Source organism: Oncorhynchus tshawytscha, linkage group LG03, assembly GCF_018296145.1.
Source record: "Oncorhynchus tshawytscha isolate Ot180627B linkage group LG03, Otsh_v2.0, whole genome shotgun sequence".
Lineage (NCBI taxonomy): Eukaryota > Metazoa > Chordata > Actinopteri > Salmoniformes > Salmonidae > Oncorhynchus > Oncorhynchus tshawytscha.
Genome location: NC_056431.1, coordinates 18,276,154 through 18,294,647, shown reverse-complemented (window position 1 = coordinate 18,294,647; position 18,494 = coordinate 18,276,154). Strand labels below are relative to the sequence as shown.

The 18,494-nt window shown below is 45.4% G+C and overlaps 1 protein-coding gene across 9 annotated transcripts in view; it reads right to left on the bottom strand.

Annotated features, from left to right (window-relative positions):
- The window catches only part of LOC112229077 (chondroitin sulfate proteoglycan 5), a 43,877-nt gene extending 27,254 nt beyond the window's left edge, over positions 1–16,623 (bottom strand). For 2 of the 9 annotated variants that reach the window (XM_042311311.1, XM_042311320.1), the window contains exons 1-2: positions 15,980–16,622; positions 4,218–5,199 (exon numbers count right to left, since the gene is read on the bottom strand). In XM_042311311.1, the coding sequence (XP_042167245.1) occupies positions 4,218–5,199; positions 15,980–16,076 (1,079 nt within the window). In that variant the 5' untranslated portion in view covers positions 16,077–16,622. Of the gene's footprint in view, positions 1–4,217; positions 5,200–15,979 lie in introns of all 9 variants that reach the window. The other 7 variants (XM_042311307.1, XM_042311321.1, XM_042311305.1 and 4 more) reach the window with 5 other exon arrangements.
- Positions 16,624–18,494: the final 1,871 nt, after the last annotated feature.

Sequence of the window (18,494 nt, the reverse complement as noted above, 5' to 3'; positions counted from 1 at the left end):
AGCATACCCAGATCATGGTGAGAGTAGCAGAGATAGTGTTGGCATTTCAGACACTATTGTCAACTTTCAAAAAACCTGTGTCTCAGAGTTTTGTTAGGTTGAATATTCTTCCAACGTCATTAATCTCTATCCCATTTTATAACAGCCAGCGAACACTTGACAAATTCCATGCAGCAGTTATTCTCACGGCAGTCACTGTAGGGGCAGTAATTAAAGGGGGCTATAGTAACAGCATGGAATTGGACTACAGTGCAAATTAGGGAATTTGAGGTATGCATAGTGCAGTGTCAGTAATAGCAGGGGTTACTTTAGTAGAATTGTTGGGATATAATTTTATGAGGACTCATGCCACATGGCTTGGTAGCTGGTACCTGGGAGACCGATGAGGTTATCGGGGGGCTGTTATTCATGTCACAAATTAGTGATCTTGCCATAAGGGGAGAGTCTATGTTGTCCTGTTGTCAGGAAATGACCCGTGCGTTGCAGTGTGTATATTCCCAGGTGAAAGCGGCACATGAGGAGCAGGAGATAACCAAGGGTACGGGCTAAGTTCTGGAGATTGAGTGTACATCAAGATACACCAGGCAGGACAGCGTTGGTCAAATCCACACACAGTACTCCTTTCAGCACCTGCAGCGGTAAAGATCGTCATGTCTCTTCTCGGTGAGTTCACACTTCTCACGTTAAATGAGATCCAGCTGCATAATGGGTGTGTGTGAAGACGCCTTAACAGAGGAAGTGAAGCTAATGAGAGAGAGAAACACTAGATTTTACTGTAGACATACAGATGGGTTGGGTCTGGGAGCTACTTTAACCGCCATAGTTAGGTTGGCTTAGTTGCTTTATTGGTTAATGCATCATATAAAAGGATAGATGTTGGGGTAATTGTCAGAGGTGTGGACTCGAGTCACAAATATGATGACTTGCAACTCGACTTTAACTTTAACACCAATGACTCGTGACTTGACTTGGACTTGAGCTTTATGACTCGACCTGACTTGATACCCTCCCCAAGCCCAAATATTAAAAATGATACTATTAAAAAAGATTGGCAGCGCATCAACTCTTCATTTAACGGATTACAGTTAGAATCGGACAGCAGCCAATCAAATTGTACCAGCTGAGAAAAAGTTGTGCGTGGCAGTGCAGAGGAACGTCGGAGGGTGAATTCAGATGGAGCCTTTGGAAAGATAATACCCCAAATTATTTTTGGGGATATAAAGACGACGCTGTATCAACAAAAAATTGATTTTAATTAGCAAAATATGCGGGAAGAAAATTACAGACGGAGGCGCAACAATTTCCAACTTTGTTCGACATTTGAAGTTGCACAAAGAACGGTAAGTCGTGGCTGATATAGCCGACAGCTATATATTTTATTACTTTACTAGTATCATGTAGGCTAATGTAATGTTATATCAATGAGCCTCTACACAGTCAGTCAGTGTGGGAACGTGATTATTGCACCCAAAATGGAGCTACAACTGGCTAGGCAGTTGGTAGCCTAAATCCTGCCTCATGTTACTGCTGTTCCTAAAACCATTGACATACGTTAGCCTACTGTAACCATAGAGAGAGAGAGAGTGTGTGCGTGTGTTTGTGTAAAGGTTGGGCGATTGTGTACAAGCCTACATCGTGCACGATCGCGCCCCATAGCGATCTTCGATAGCCGATCACTACTGGGGGGGGCTTACACGTTCTCCTCATGGTGACCTCTATAAAGACCTGTTGACCTGGTATCAATGCACCAGGATTGGGAACCTTGTAAAACACACAAAATCACACAACCACCCTTTCACCAAACTTAATCAGTGTTTCATCTAGAAATACATGTTTCACATTGCAATACATGTTCATATAAAGTCATTGCCTTTTACAATGAAATGCTCACATTACTTTTGATATGATTCCCTTCTAATGTGTTGAAATACATTTGACTATTACTTAATCCGACTGCTGTTAATTGATAATCACTTAACCGTTTGGTAAACCTATAGATTTTATATTGGTTGGTCTACTGCAGATTTTGAGAAGTACAATGAAAATGTATGTTTGTTAATTAAGTAGAAACATGTGAAGTATGATATATACTGTACTGCACGATTACCACTATTCTGATATTACTTCACAGTAAATTTAAAAAATCAGACAATGACAAGATCAGAGATGTTCTGTATGTAATGCATCCCCTATACTGTGAACATATATCCAAAATGATGTTCCTGGGGTATTTCTCTCTACTAAAATGGCATTGGCCAATACAGTACTGTAATATATGTCATTTACGAAGCAGGTATTTTTATCCAAGGTGACAACAGTGAGTCCACACATTTTTGCATGTGACCCCAGTGGGAATCAAACCGACCACCCTGGTGTTGCTAGTGCCATGCTCTTAATACTGTAACTGAGCCACACAGGACCACTGCAATACATACGTAAAATACAATACTGTAAAATACAATACTGTAAAATACAATACTGTAAAATACAATACATGATTGCAGTACAAGTGGAAGGTGTATGACTGTCATCCCCATGAGCATGCTACCCTCCCCCAGGCCATGGACGAAGCATGCAATGACATCAGAATGCAAAGCTGTTATCAAGGCAAAGGGTGGCTGCTTTGAAGAATCTCAAATATAAAATGTATTTTGAATTGTTTAACACTTTTTTGGTTACTACATGATTCCATATGTGTTATTTCATAGTGTTGATGTCTTCACTATTATTCTACAATGTAGAAAATAGTAAATATAAAGAAAATCCCTTGAATGAGTAGGTGTGTCCAAACCTTTGACTGGTAGGTCAAGCTTGGATTCACCATGCCCCCCCAAAAAATCCACAGGTGCATGAACAATGAGGACATTTACTGTGATGTCAATGAGAACCTACAGACAAATGCTCTACTGGCTTGATGCAAACTAGTGCCTGCTAAACGTTATGTTTCTTTCATTCATTGAATTTCTTTCATTTGATTACAGTACACCTACTGTATATTGTAATGACATCTGAACAATATATTTTTTGCATCAATGATTGTGAAAGATGTCTTCAATTATCACACACCTTTGATCACACATAGGATAGAAATGATGGGAATTCTATGTTCCATTTTTGGTTGATATTGCCTAATGTGAGAACAGTGTAATATTCTGTCATGTACAGTACTGTAGCATATTGCATTCAAAGGAACATTTTGAAACATGTACAGTATCTTGCATTTTTTTGCTATTGGATTAACTGGTTGTTAAAATAACTACATTGAGAAGATATCATCATTACGCCGCGCACCAAAGCGACTGAAAAAAACAGTATTATACATTGTCTGAGGTTGAGACTGATAGGCTGTGGAGCTTTGGCCAGTGTTGACCATACTCACATGATGCCTAACATTTGGAAATATAATTAGGACAAGAAGATAGAATAGAATATGGAAATAGAATTTGTGTGTGTGTGTGTGTGTGTGTGTGTGTGTGTGTGTGTGTGTGTGTGTGTGTGTGTGTGTGTGTGTGTGTGTGTGTGTGTGTGTGTGTGTGTGTGTGTGCATGTGTGCATGTGCGTGTGTTTGATTGCGTGATTGATTGTGCACGTGTGGGTCGCGTGACTACCACACTACAACCGGATGGTTGAAATTGATCTGTCAAAACAATGGCCGTATCCTCATAAACGTCTCTGTAAAGCATCCAGGAACACGTGTTGCTTTATATTCTCTAGTCTAAATCACTGAGCTGCTTCATATGGGAGCCCTACTTTCATTTACATGGATATCGGGTTTTCTCTCTCTATCTCTCTTCCTCCCCTCCCCTCCCCTCTCTCTCTCTCGCTCCATCTCCCTCCCTCCCTCTCTCCCTCCCTCTCTCTCTCCATCTCTCTCTCCTTCTCTCTCTCTCTCTCTCTCTCTGTGTTTGTGATGGGGAACTGTTTTCCATCCTCCATCTCATTCACTCATCAGGCTAGCTCATACTTTCTAAACACATTGTCAAGGGTGTAGATATCTGTTATTGCAATATAGATGGGTTTTATTGGGTTCAATGTTTATCTCTGTTATGTTAGTAAATTTGATTTCTTCCATCTGGATGCCTTGCCTATGATGTTAGGGCGTGATGGCTGTGTGTGCCAGAGTGTGTGTGTGTGTGTGTGTGTGTGTGTGTGTGTGTGTGTGTGTGTGTGTGTGTGTGTGTGTGTGTGTGTGTGTGTGCGTTCATTCCATCTCTCACCTGCAGAAGACCCCCATGCCATCCAGTAGGTAGCACTGGCCTCCGTTGAAGCAGTAGCTGGGCAGTGTGTCGCAGGGGGAGCGGCAGGTTCCATTCTGCTTCACGTAGCCCTGGCGGCAGCCACCAGCTCCGTCTGAGCCATCCACGGGTAACGCTGGAGGGGCTACCGCAGGGCCCTCTGGAGCAGCAGCAGCACCTCCACTGGGCAGCCTCTTGTCTGGGGTGAAGGAGCCGGAGCCTGGGGGAGCCCTGGGCCTGGAGCGCGATGGAGGCCCGGCAGTTAGCCTCAAGTCGTCATCCCCATCCAAGGTATCAGTAGTGGTGCTGTAGGAGTACTCATCAGGGGTGGGCGACGCACCGTCTTCGTACGGTGTGAGGTAGTCGTAGTTGTCTGGCATGGCCCAGGAAGTGGGGTCGCCACCCTGGAGCTCGTGGGCCAAAGAGGAGGGAGAGGGCGGGGCTAGGTCCAGGCCGCGGCCGCGAGAGGCGGGGTCGAAGAAGTCCACCGTGAGGACGTCCGGGCGGGAGGGGTTAGCAGCGGCAGGTGGAGGGGCAGTGGTGGTGGCCAGATTGGCTACTCCTTCTTGGAAGTGGCGGTCCAGGTCGAAGACGTTGTCTCTGGCGTTCAGCCACGGTGGGTCGGTGTGCTCCTCTTCATCCTCTTCCTCCTCCGTGCCACGGGGGTTGCTAGGCAGCAGGAGCTCTGTCTCTGCTGAGTCAGGGCTGATCCTGGGCGGGGCCACCACCTCCTCCTCGGCTGGCAACACCCCTTCTTCCAGCATGCCGCTGCCTTGCTCCTCCTCGGAGCGGGGCATGTGGCCGGGCCTCTGGGTCACTGTGACGATGGGGCTGACTGAGCTGCTGACCCAGGTCACCTTGGTAACAACATCATTCACTTTGGCCGCTTCTTCGACCTTACTGGGCAGGGATGTCACATTGGCTGTGGTGTCCAACTCAGTGACATTGGCCCCCAGAGTGTTCCCTGCAAACATACAAGAAAACAATGCTGTCAGGGCCATGAGTGAATATCCTTTAATCAATCTGTCCACTTAATGTCATTCATAATAAAAAACACGGACACAAGAACTAGACCTAACATAAGCGGCAGAAACACAGATGTAGGATCTCAATTGGAGCCAGTTTCCTACGGCATGAAAATAACCCGGCAGCAACAAGAAATGTGAATTATTATGTGCATTAGAATGAATCAACTTTTTTTGTAGGAGTTGATACATTTTTCGTTAGGGCAAGTCAAGTCTGACATTTTTTAAGTGGAAATTACAAACCTTAGAATCCTTTTTAAATCTCAGATACACTACACGTTTGCATTTCCTGCTGCGCAGGAAAATTCTCAGCAACAAAAGAGTGATCAAATGAACATCCTACATCTGTAGTAAACAAACACCAACCGAACAAACTATGAGATGACCAGTGACTTTCTTGCATTGAGGCTTCAGCCAAAAATCCCCACACGAGTTGTGTCAGCCATTGAATGACTGAACATATTGTGACTCAAGTCCCTAGTCATTGGGCGGTATCTGTCTCCCAAACTGGCTCAACAGTCCAGCATTACCCTGAAGCTAAAATGCAAAACAAATTAAACCAAGATGGACTGGCCACTGGTACTTAACCACTGGTAAATGACTTCAGCCAAGTGTAGCTCCTTATTCCTCTCCTAAAGCAGCTTTGGAGAACCCCATGGATTATGTCTAATAATTGACTAATGTACTTGAATGGCAAGGAGCTGGGATTAGGGATTATGGTTTGGGGTTTAGGGTCTCCCGGGCTCCCTGTGGGAGGTGGAGTGATCTGGAGGGGAGACGGTCATATGGCATCTTCAGCCTGCAGTCTCACAGAGAGCAGCACTGAGAGAAACACAGTGAGACACATTACTTTAACCAGACAAACAGTTCAGTGAAAAAGTGTTGGACATTACTTGTCAGTAAGAGAGACCAACATGTTTTCTTTCACAGAAATGCCATCATCATATTTAATAAGCGTTATGCCATTTGTGACGTGATGTCTCGGTTTCAGCGTGAAAACAAAGAAGAAGAACCTTCACACCCACACGAACCCTTATCTCATATGAAACAATAGAACTATTTCTTCATTAAACGTGGCGCGTGAAAGACCAAAGAACTCACAAAGCTTCAACAAAACCAGTTGCTGTTGTACTAGAATTATTTCTAGGAAATATACAGTGGGCCTATAGAGTATTTACATTACTAAGCAGATAAAGGTTGTTAATGGGTGCCGTCACGTTAGTATTATGGTAGCAGCCAGGTGGAATCCTGGGCTTTTTACTGTAGTCAGAGAAACAGAGGCTTTCAAAAAGAGGATGAATTTTGAGTTAATCCATCCACCAGATAGACTCGCACTGCTGTTAAAGACATCATCTGACATTCTGAGCAGCGCCGCTTTGGCCAAAACCACTATGGCATGCCACGCTTACACACATACCCAGGGAATATACTTAAAGGAATATACTGCACACACACACAGATGCACACACACACGGACACACACACATACACACACACGGACACACACACATACACACACACACACACACAGAGACGCACGGACACACACGCACACACACACACACACACACACACAGTCATTCCCTCATTAAGTGATCAACTCTACAGAGAACAGAACAGGCTAACTCTGTGTGAGTAGTCCCCAGGGGAGCAGGCTACTCAACAGACAGCTCCCTCTGACGGTAAAGAGACACTTTAGTCACACTTCTGTATTTGTTCAGCTCTAACAATTACTCAGTCAGTTTGTGTCTTTTATAGTTGTACGTCTGGAAAACAAACAGAGACAGAAAGTAACGTTCCAAAGACAAGGTCTGTCTCATTGTTTCTGGCAAAAATGGCCAAACAGTAACATGAGTCTATGTTTCCTGTTGTTTTCACAATCAACAACTAAATGTCCCTTTTTCAGGACCCTGTCATTCAAAGATAATTTCTAAAAATCCAAATGACTTCACAGATCTTCATTGTAAAGGGTTGTAAACACTGTTTCCCATGCTTGTTCAATGAACCATAAATAATTAATGAACATGCACCTGTGGAACGGTCGTTAGGACACTAACAGCTTACAGACGATAGGCAATTAAGGTCACAGTTATTAAAACTTCGGACACTAAAGAGGCCTTTCTGCTGACTGAAAAACACCAAAAGAAAGATGCCCAGGGTCCCTGCTCATCTGCGTGAACGTGCCTTAGGCATGCTGCAAGGAGGCATGAAGAATGCAGATGTGGCCAGGGCAATAAATTGCAATGTCTGTACTGTGAGACGCCTAAGACAGTGCTACAGGGAGACGGGACGGACAGCTGATCTTCCTCGCAGTGGCAGACCACGTGTAACAACACCTGCACAGGATCGGTACATCTGAACATCACACCTGCGGGACAGGTACAGGATGGCAACAACAACTGCCCGAGTCATACCAGGAACACACAATCCCTCCATCAGTGCTCAGACTGTTCGCAATAGTCTGAGAGAGGCTGGACTGAGGGCTTGTAGGCCTGTTGTAAGGCAGGTCCTCACCAGACATCACCGGCAACAACGTCCCCTATGGGCACAAACCACCATCACTGGACCAGACAGGACTGGCAAAAAGTGTTCTTCACTGACGAGTGGCGGTCTTGTCTCACCAAGGGTAATGGTTAGATTTGCGTTGATCTTCGAAGGAATGAGCGTTACACCGAGGCCTGTACTCTGGAGCTGGATCGATTTGGAGGTGGAGGGTCAGTCATGGTCTGGGGCGGTGTGTGACAGCATCATCGGACTGAGCTTGTTGTCATTGCAGGCAATCTCAACGTTGTGCGTTACAGGGAAGACATCATCCTCCCTCATGTGGTACCCTTCCTGCAGGCTCATCCTGACATGACCCTCCAGCATGACAATGCCCCCAGCCATACTGCTCGTTCTGTGCGTTATTTCCTGCAAGACAGGAATGTCAGTATTCTGCCATGCCAGTAAAAAGCCCGGATCTCAATCCCATTGAGCACGTCTGGGACCTGTTGGATCGGAGGGTGAGGGCTAGGGCCTTTCCCCCCAGAAATGTCCAGGAACTTGCAGGTGCCTTGGTAGATGAGTGGGATAACATCTCACAGCAAGAACTGGCACATCTGGTGCCGTCCATAAGGAGGAGATGCACTACAGTACTTAATGCAGCTGGTGACCACGCCAGATACTGACTGTACTTTTGATTTTGACCCCCCCTTTGTTCAGGGACACATTGTTCCATTTATGTTACTCACATGTCTGTGGAACTTGATCAGTTGTTTATGTCTCAGTTGTTGAATCTTGTTATGTTCATACAAATATTTACACATGTTAATTTTGCTGAACATAAACGCAGTTGACAGTGAGAGGACGTTTCTTTTTTTTTGCTGAGTTTATAACAGTGTCATTCAAAGTATGGTCAGTGTTGTGGCCTAACAGCCTTAGAAATATTTTTGTGATACATGGCTGTCATTTATGTGCAGTATAAATGTCTAGATTTCATGGGATGTCAGGTTTGTCGGGTTTATTAAGTCTGGAGTACTGGAGTTGTACTGCATTGGGCATCAACTCTTTCATCAATTAAAACATTCCATACATGTGGTTCTCTCTTCTAAAATGTCATATAATCACTATATAAGCAATGTCATATCATGGAGAATCATAGGTTCTCCAAAATTTGAATCTTCAAGTGATTACTTCAAGGGGAAAAAAAATAATCTTCAAAGGATTCTTAAAACCTTTTACTGCAGTGGGCTAAATCAGGGTCACACAGAGTGTTTCTTGGTAGTCTTAACCAAATCTACCTTGAAAAAAGTATACACCTCACACCCATGGTTATGTGCTTAAAGAAAAGAAAACACATGAAAAATGTCAGATATAGAGTTGAAATATATTACACTTGAGTTTGCATACCAATATAACACTGTATATACTATACATCACAGAAGACTGAATTTAACAAAACCGTTTGACATAGAAACACCGGATTTTCAGCAGGTTTTTATAAATAACATTAATGAATTATGAAATTACGAAAAATATGAATACCATTCCACCCATGAGGCCACTAGGGGGCGATTCGGTCATTTGACTGCAGGAAAGGTTATTAATCACTTAACACCGTAGACACACACACACACACACACTCTCTCAACCCCTTCCGTTTCTCTCTGTCTGTCTGTCTCTAAGGAGGACACCAGTGGTGCTCTTGAAGAGCCGCTCTATTGGAGGCAGCAGTGTGTCTGTCTGCCAGGGAACTTTGCTGATTCTCTAAAGTGAGTCTCAATTAAAAATGCATCCTCACATAGAGTCTTGTTAACCTAATTGGATTAACAAGGAGACTTTTGACAGGTCGCTGATTTCGCTGGGCACCACCAGCCAGGACTATGGTTGTAAAATTCCGTGAACTCTTCATAAATTCCCTGGTTTTCCAGAAATTCTGGTTGGAGATTTCCAGATTCCGTGAATCCTGCAACCGGGATATCGGGAAAACCAGGGCTTTTATTGAAAGTTCACGGGATTTTGCAGCCTTAGCCAGGACCCATAGATAGAGAACCACTGTGAACAGCAGATCCATATCTCCCACTAGTACACAGCTATCTATCTCCTCATCACCTGACCAGGCCACAAATAAAGGCTTTTGATTTCAATAAGGAGAACTGAAGTTTAGTCCTAGACACTTCTGCTCACATGCAAGGAGAGTGGGCCTGCCCGTATATGTGTGGCTGTTTCTGAAGTCAAACTAGAACACATTAAGTTGCTTACGCCATTCTTGGAGTTACTTGAGTTGAGGTTTCCATTGAAAGACTTGTATACACCAGAGACAAATAGCAGTCTCATTCTCTTTAAACAATGTGAAGACACTGATTTGATTTATCCAGTTGCAAGGCGAGACTATTAATACCAGTCCAAAAATACTTCATATTGCGTTTGAGACTGTTTGTGATCAAGAAAAGTTTTAGGAGATCAGAGAATACAAAACCTGCATGTAATTATCTAAAAAAAGTGAGTGATCAAAAATGCAATGTAATTTAACGCCTAACTTGAGGTAGGCCTACAGAGGCAAAACTATTGTGTAGCTCATGGATTGATATCAAAGGGAGACTTGTGTGAGATAGAGGTAGGTGACTTACCTATTCAGCATGAGTAACCATACATCCTGAACATCAACCCAATCCCAGCCAACAAGATACACTGTGCCCACTATGACACAGAGTCTGTTAACAAGGCTGTGGTATACGGGATGCCCAATAAAATGGACATTAGATCCACAGGTCCAGCAGGGTGGCAGCCTGGCATGATGCCACAATGGCCTGAATGGGGATTGCCAGGGCATTGCCAGAGTAGGGTCAGGTCCCTGTTTAGACCTGGTCTTCTCACCGTCCCGGCCTCCACCACTGATTGTCCCCCTGGCCCAGATGGAATCAGGCTCACAGGGGCCACAGCAGACCCCCGGACTTAGGGCTGTCAGAGAGCGGTGTGTGGCGGCCTGGGAGGATGGAGGGGGGATAAAGTGGTCTTTGTGCTCCACTTTCAGACAGGACACTCAGACAATGTTACATAAGGAACCCCCTCACCCCTTAAAGGGTATTCTGAGGTGTTTGGGGGGTATGGGGGGGGTTGGGGTAGGTTCCAGCCCCTGTTGCGGAGGGCGTGGGTGGCGGTAATGAGAGATATTTGGCATTGCCAGGGGCAACAGGGTTGATGTTGGCTATCTGCCAAGTCTTTTGTTTCCTGGTTAGTTGGGATGCGTTGCCTACCTCCAAATGAAACAAGGGATTGTGCTTGGCTATGACAGACAGTAAAGAGGACGGTGATTGTTTGTGACAGATTTTTAGCTCCCAGACAGTGTCTGCTGACACCGACAGAAGGATATAGGGGTGAAGGGTCAATGGTCAGGGTGGCCAGAGCAGTGAGATAAAGTGGGAAAGAGGGGGAGGGAAAGAGGGAGGGAAAGGGATGGAGGGAAAGAGGGAGGGAAAGAGAGGGAAAGAGAGGGAGGAAAATGGAGGGAAAGCGGGAGGGAGGGAAAGAGGGAGGGAAAAAGAGAAAGCAGTTGAGAGAGAAATGGAGAGATAGAGCGGAGGGAGGGAGGCACAGAATACGCGAGAGAGAGTATGGAGATGCCAAGAATGAGAGTGTGTGATAGGAGGATGGTGTCGTGAAAAAGATAAGCAGACGAAATGGCAGTTAGGTGAGCATGAGAGAGAGAGATGAACAGCAAAGGATGATAGTCAAGTGAAAAGGATTGTGAGGTTGTGTGTGAGAGAGTGAGTGTGACTGATCACTCGTTTCCATTGATTTTATAGTGAGCTCCCTCTAAACAATCCTCAAGAGAGGACCTTCATACTGTGTATAGACACACACATACACACGTGTGCACGTATAACACACACACACACACACACACACACACACACACACACACACACACACACACACACACACACACACACACACACACACACACTATATAACCATTATGAATAATGCATTAACCTTTTTCTCTTTACTCAATACCATTCATTAATATCGATGAAAGTGGATATGCATGAGTCTGCATTCAGCAGACTAACACCCCTGCACTGATTTCCACCTACCACTCTGCCACTCTCTCTCTCTCCTTCTCTCTCTCTCTATACCTTCCTCCCTCCATCACATTAAACCTTTCATTTTTGTGCTCAACAGGTGGCAGGCTGGAGAAGGGCTGTGTTGCCATGGCAACGGTCTTGCCCTCACTGTGCAGAGAGAGAGTTGATGCAGCGTTGCTAACCTAACAGATCTGCACACAAACACACGCATGCAAGCACACACTACATGGACAAAATGCTAATAGTCACATTTCCAGACATAAATATTCATTGCGTAAGAACAAAGGGTGTGTGTGCAGGTGTGTAGCTTACATAACACTTGAAGTTTGTGTATGCCTGGTTGTGTGTATGCATGTGTGTTATCAAAATGCAGAACAGGGAGCCTGTCCTCTCTCAGCATGCCCCTCCGGTGTCCATACTCTCCTCCTTTACCTTCCTGCTTCCTCCTGATTGGTTTAAGTCAGCGGTTCCCAACCAGAGGTAATAGGAACCCTGGGGTACTTGGCCTATCCATAGGGGGCACTTGAGACTCATGATACCATAAAATGCACACGAGGGGGTACCACAGGGGTCCTCCAGGCAGAACTAAATTCAGTTGGTGCTATACAGTAACTAAACAAGGTTGGGAACCACTGATTTAAGTGATTAGCCTAATTAAAAATCAAGGATTCGATAAACTCCCGTCTTTCAAAGGCATCCAGGGATCACACAGTCCACATTAATCCAGCTATCAGTAATCTTATTATCCATTTTATGCTTGTTTTTCCTTTTGTTCTGTCTTGGGCTGGTTCAGCTGAATGTGCTAGTGTGGTGGATGTCTTTATTAATATATAATAGCATATGCCATTTAGCAGATGCTTTTATCCAAAGTGTCTTACAGTCACGCATGCATACATTTTACATACGGGTGGTCCAGGGAATGGAACCCACTGTCCTCGTGTTGCACTGTGCTCTGGCGCTACAGAGGACCACCTCTTTGACAGGGGGAGGTGGGGGAATGAATACTAATAGGACAGGGCTCAACTATGGACGCCCGTCTCGGTGATGTAATACACTCCGCTCCCATTGCAGAGCACGGTTCGCTTTGTGGAGGAGACTAGATGTGCGCTGACACATTCAGAGGCGCGTGCACTGACATGAACTCACTGACACGCACACAGACTACTAGAAGGTGCAAGAACACAAAGATACACACTTATTCTTAACACTATCACAACCTATGGGAATGCTCACACACACGTTTAAACGGCTGGCCAGGTCAAGCCAACCTACACCTTGGTTAATGGTCCCCTGCCGGCAACTGGAGGCAGAACCTTGGAGCAGGGGGTGCAGGGAGGTGCAGGGGGGTGCAGGGGGTTGAAGGTGGTAGGACAGAGAGAACGGGATAACACTATTGTGTCTTCTTCTCTGCTTCTCCCCGTGCTTCTCCTCCTCTGATGAGATGCAAGGTCACTCCACAATCCCCCTGAAGCAACACCGAGAGGAGCTGCCTAAAGCGGGTTTCATGTTACACATGCAGAGGCGTCTTTGCGCGGAGCACGCCATTGTTTGAGATGGAGGGAGGTGGATTGCAGATGTTCTACCAAGCAGCATGTGAGGTGCACGGGGTTGAGGTACACGGGGTTGAGGTACTCCTAATGATTGTAGAGAGAGAGAGAGAGAGGTAGAGAGAGAGAGAGGTAGCGAGAGAGAGAGAGGTAGGGAGAGAGAGAGGTAGAGAGAGAGAGAGATAGAGCGAGAGAGAGAGAGAGGTAGAGAGAGAGATGTAGAGAGGGAGAGAGAGGTAGAGAGAGAGAGGTAGAGCGAGAGAGAGAAAGAGAGGTAGAGAGAGAGAGGTAGAGAGAGAGAGAGAGAGAGAGAGAGAGGTAGAGCGAGAGAGAGAGAAAGAGAGAGAGAGGGGTAGAGCGAGAGAGAGAGGTAGAGCAAGATAGGGAGAGAGAGAGAGGTAGAGAGAGGTAGAGCGAGAGAGGGAGAGAGAGAGGTAGAGAGAGAGAGGTAGAGCGAGAGAGAGGTAGAGCGAGAGAGAGGTAGAGCGAGAGAGAGCGAGAGAGAGAGGTAGAGAGAGAGAGAGAGAGAGAGAGAGAGAGAGAGAGAGAGAGAGAGAGAGAGAGAGAGAGAGAGAGAGAGAGAGAGAGAGAGAGAGAGAGAGAGAGAGAGAGAGAGAGAGAGAGAGAGAGAGGTAGAGAGAGAGAGAGAGAGAGAGAGAGAGAGAGAGAGAGAGGTAGAGAGAGAGAGAGGTAGAGAGAGATGTGCACTATTTCTCCAATTTACTTTATATTGATTTTAAAATGACTGTTATGATCAAAATGTGTGTTTTTTCCTAAACTGCTATATAAAAGGCTGGGGGGATTTGGCTTGAAGATTAACACACTGCGTTTCAAAGATAATCTGTCCGCGGCAGATGTGTGTCAGCAGGACAGAGGAGAGCAGAGGAAAGGAGGGAGAGGCAGGCAGGAGGGAGAGGCAGGCAGGAGGGAGAGGCAGGCAGGAGGGAGAGGCAGGCAGGAGGGAGAGGCAGGCAGGAGGGAGAGGCAGACAGGAGGGAGAGGCAGGCAGGAGGGAGAGGCAGGCAGGCAGGCAGGCGGGCTGGGAGGCTGACCTTCCCAGAGTCCATCATTCCCAGAGTCCATCACCATGCTGGCCCCAGGGACATAAATCCTGGAAATGTGGCTGAGCCTTGACTACCATTACCCCCTCCATCACCAGTCCAAACCCGCTCACACAGCCATCATTCTGAGTGGGGGAGGGGAGGTGCCTCTACATCCCTCACCTCGGAAGACTGAAAATGGCACCAAGGAGAGGTGCCCTGTCCCTAACAACTGTCATTGTTAGGGACACCATTCTTTGGTCACCACAGTGTTCACAGTAGAAGGAGCAGGTGGTGCCACTGCCACAGCCCACCGGTGAAGCAAGAAAATGAATAAAAGCCTAGTTCACAAATTTTGTGGAACTAATGTTTTTAATTGTATTTTTATCAGAGGGTGCTGCACCCTCAGCACACCTACTTTCCTGCAGCTATGATTGTATATATTTGGCAAGGCTGACATTATATTCATCCATTTAACCCGGACATTGTTTAAGCATGTCTTGGCGCATTGGTACCGTCTTCGGTGCCCTGTTGCTGGGCGGTGATGGGCATAAACGGATCTTCTTTTTGCCGGTTGGACAATAGTGCACCAACCCGGACCAGCGACGCGCCAGGGAGATTCCAGTCTCCAGAGGCTACACAGACTGACATATGGATAAATAAATATAGCCTATCATCCCATCCTTCCGCAGACTACATTGCCTGTAGAGTACCAATTCCCGCTCCCATTCCTACAATCACTGGGCATCATCCTCCCATCCAAGCAGAAGTGGCCAAACATAAAATCTAATGGTAATGGCGACCGCGTAAGGAAATTTAAATAAAATGAATCGACTAGATTAGGTAGCCTATATCCCCATGATGTCATATTGATTATATCCCTGGGCTATTCATATCCAACAACATTATTAACATGTAAGAAGTGCTGTGATTCAGCATGAGACAATGAGGATAAAGAGTTTTCAGTGTCTTTTCATGTTTTCTATAAAAGCCAGGGCGCGCTGTATCAGAATGTCCGTCCAAATTGGTTGATGAATAATGCAACAGAGACTCCGACCGTAATCCTGCCTTTGTGTCGCCTGGCTCCATCACTGCCAGAGTGACAGCAGCAGCCTAGGGGGAGCAGTCCTAGCGCATCGGCTCGCCACTATTACCCGGTAACACCGATACAGAGAGTGGGTCATTGCTGAAAGGCAATTGTGCCATCCGGCTCTCCAAAAACCAATACAACCTCCATGCAATTGCCGCTCTTTGGAATTGACACATTGCCCGACAATATCCCACCCAAAATGTCATATCATAACCCAAATAAAATATTGGTTTGCGTTCTGGGTAAAGATAACCTATGGTGCAGTGCTTAATTAATGACACTATTCTGAGAGTGAGCGCATGACCAGTCGGCTCTAGTCTACAATAGAAGGCTCACTGGTCCCCTTTGTTGGACTGACTCTGTGCAAGTGTGTTTTGTCACTGGTTTCACGGTGGTCAGCCTATCACACGCATGCGAGGGAAAACAAAGAGACAACCCATGCTTTCTTGTGAGTCAAAAATTATATGATTTCTTACCATGTACAAAGAGGGGAATCAAGTGTAGAACCAGAATGCTTGACAGCAGCAGTAGCCTCCAGCATCCCGTGCAAAACCTCGCTTCCTTTCCGTTCATGCTTGCGTGTGATAATGGCAAGAAAATCTGATGAAAATCCCTCTCAAAATGAAGTGTTCAAAATTGTATTAATCCGAATAGTAAATCTTTTGATTTGATTTGTGCCCCCTATCCACGTTAGACTCCCGCCTCCCTGCGCTTCTCCATAGTAACTTCGTCTTGAGTGGTGTGCTCGTATTTACTTCTCCCGCTTCTTCAATTAACCACAGTTCAATCGTTCAAGGCCCCGTCGCCACCGAATATCGGCCAGACGGAGACCTCGTACAGCCAAGGATGGACGTTCCGTACTGGAGCTGAGTTGAGCGCAAGCGAAAGCTGCGGCTCCGTTTGTTTTTGATTAGAGCGATGGCACTTCACCATAGGACGACTGGGAACGCTCCGCGGAATGTGATGCGATCGGCACTGTTCTCACCATCTGGGAAGGGAAAAGGATTGTTGCTGCCCCCCTCCTCCGGTCTCCTACCCCTCCTCTTCCCAAGGCTTTTTTCCTTTCAATAATTTGGACCAATTTGCTATTCAACTGAGACTTGGATCTTGCCAGTGCACACACTCAGCTCGGCGCTTCAGCAGCCTTTTAAACACAATTTATAAACGGAGACTTAAAATAAAAATTATAATACTTCTGCGTAAGCGTGCAGGCGTGTGCTTATTTTCCACTGTCAAATGTTTCAAGCATTTCCCTGTAGAGATTGATGCTTTGGCCAAATGTTTGAATAAATCAAGTTAAAAATAAATCATGGGTTTTAAGCACTGTGGGCAAACTATTCGGTGCATGGGCCACATGCCACATAACAGTTGGATGAGAGGGAGATTTAAAGTAAAGTAGTGTTTTAATGCTTTAGAAACAACATGTTTTTTGTTAATTGTTTGTTCAGATAAAGAAACAAACAGCAGAGAGGGGGTGGGGTGTGAGAGACATTGGGATGCAGTGATGAATGCATGAGGGCCCAAGGTACTGACGGTAGGGGTCCTACATTCTTTCACAAGCTACCAGCTCTCACAGCCTCAGGTCAGAATTAGGCTACATGTTCATCCATGTTTCTCAAATGTGAAATTTCGAAGTTCTTCCAAACGTGACATTTCAAAGTGTTTAAGGTTTAGTTTAGGCATTAACTCCGGATTTTTATGGTTAGGATTTAGTTTAGGCATTACATCCAAATTCTTAAGATTAGGCATTAACTCCGAATGAATAGGCTTAAAACAATAGCATCAAAAACGTTCTATTGCTGGATTCCAACATGCAATCTTTGGAATCAGAGGCAGATGCTTGAAGCTATTTAACAATGCTCACTGTTGCCCCTAGTGGGCGTTTTACACTTCATCTCCCAACGTTCTCAGACATGGGTAGACTTAGAATACTGACTTGTAATCACAAGTGACCTAGCTGGCCACAAGACCATGCAGGAAGACCATGGAGGAAGAGGGGAAGAAGTCCCGGCAACAGGCTTTTATGTTGTGTGTGTGCGCGTGCGTGTTTTTGTGAGCATGTGAATGCTTGGCTGCACGCGCACGTGTGTGTTACACACACATGTGTGTGTTAATTGTGGAAAGTAAGTCAAGTAGAAATGCAGTGTAAAACAAATGAATAATTGACTGTCCTATTTCAAATGAGACTTTTCAACGTATTCACGTAGACAGGGTTCAGCTAAATTAAGGATGGTACTCACACATCCTACCTCTCCAATACACCTGACCTGAAGATGATCACTTTGCTTTCTTGTGAGGGCTTTGTGTGTGTGTATATGTGTGTGGTCGCGCCCTGCAGACTACCTCAAGCAGTCTGCAGCCCCCCTGCCTACCAATACTCCTCTTTGGGGGAGCAGATAAACAGACATACAGTACAATACCTTCAGACACTCATTCTCCCCTCAATGAACTTTGCTAAGATCTAGAAATCATCTATCAGAGCTCTCCTTCACCAACTGTTCTCAAAGTCTGCAGTCCCCATGCTTTAAAAAAACATTATACAGAGACATTGTTAGTCTCCTCTATGTCCTGAGTGACTATGTATATAGTAACATTTGAGATGGGATCGATTGAGTCAGAGCGACTTGACTTTCACTACCCTCTCTACTCACCCGACAACCCCCTTTATTTTCCCTTAAGAAATGCACCCATCCGGAGCTGAATCAGCCATTTGGCTATGTGTGAGTCAGGTTGAATCAAAATCAAATCAAATCAAATCAAATTGTATTTGTCACATACACATGGTTAGCAGATGTTAATGCGAGTGTAGCGAAATGCTTGTGCTTCTAGTTCCGACAATGCAGTAATAACCAACAAGTAATCTAACTAACAATTCCAAAACTACTGTCTTATACACAGTGTAAGGGGATAAAGAATATGTACATAAGGATATATGAATGAGTGATGGTACAGAGCAGCATAGGCAAGATACAGTAGATGGTATCGAGTACA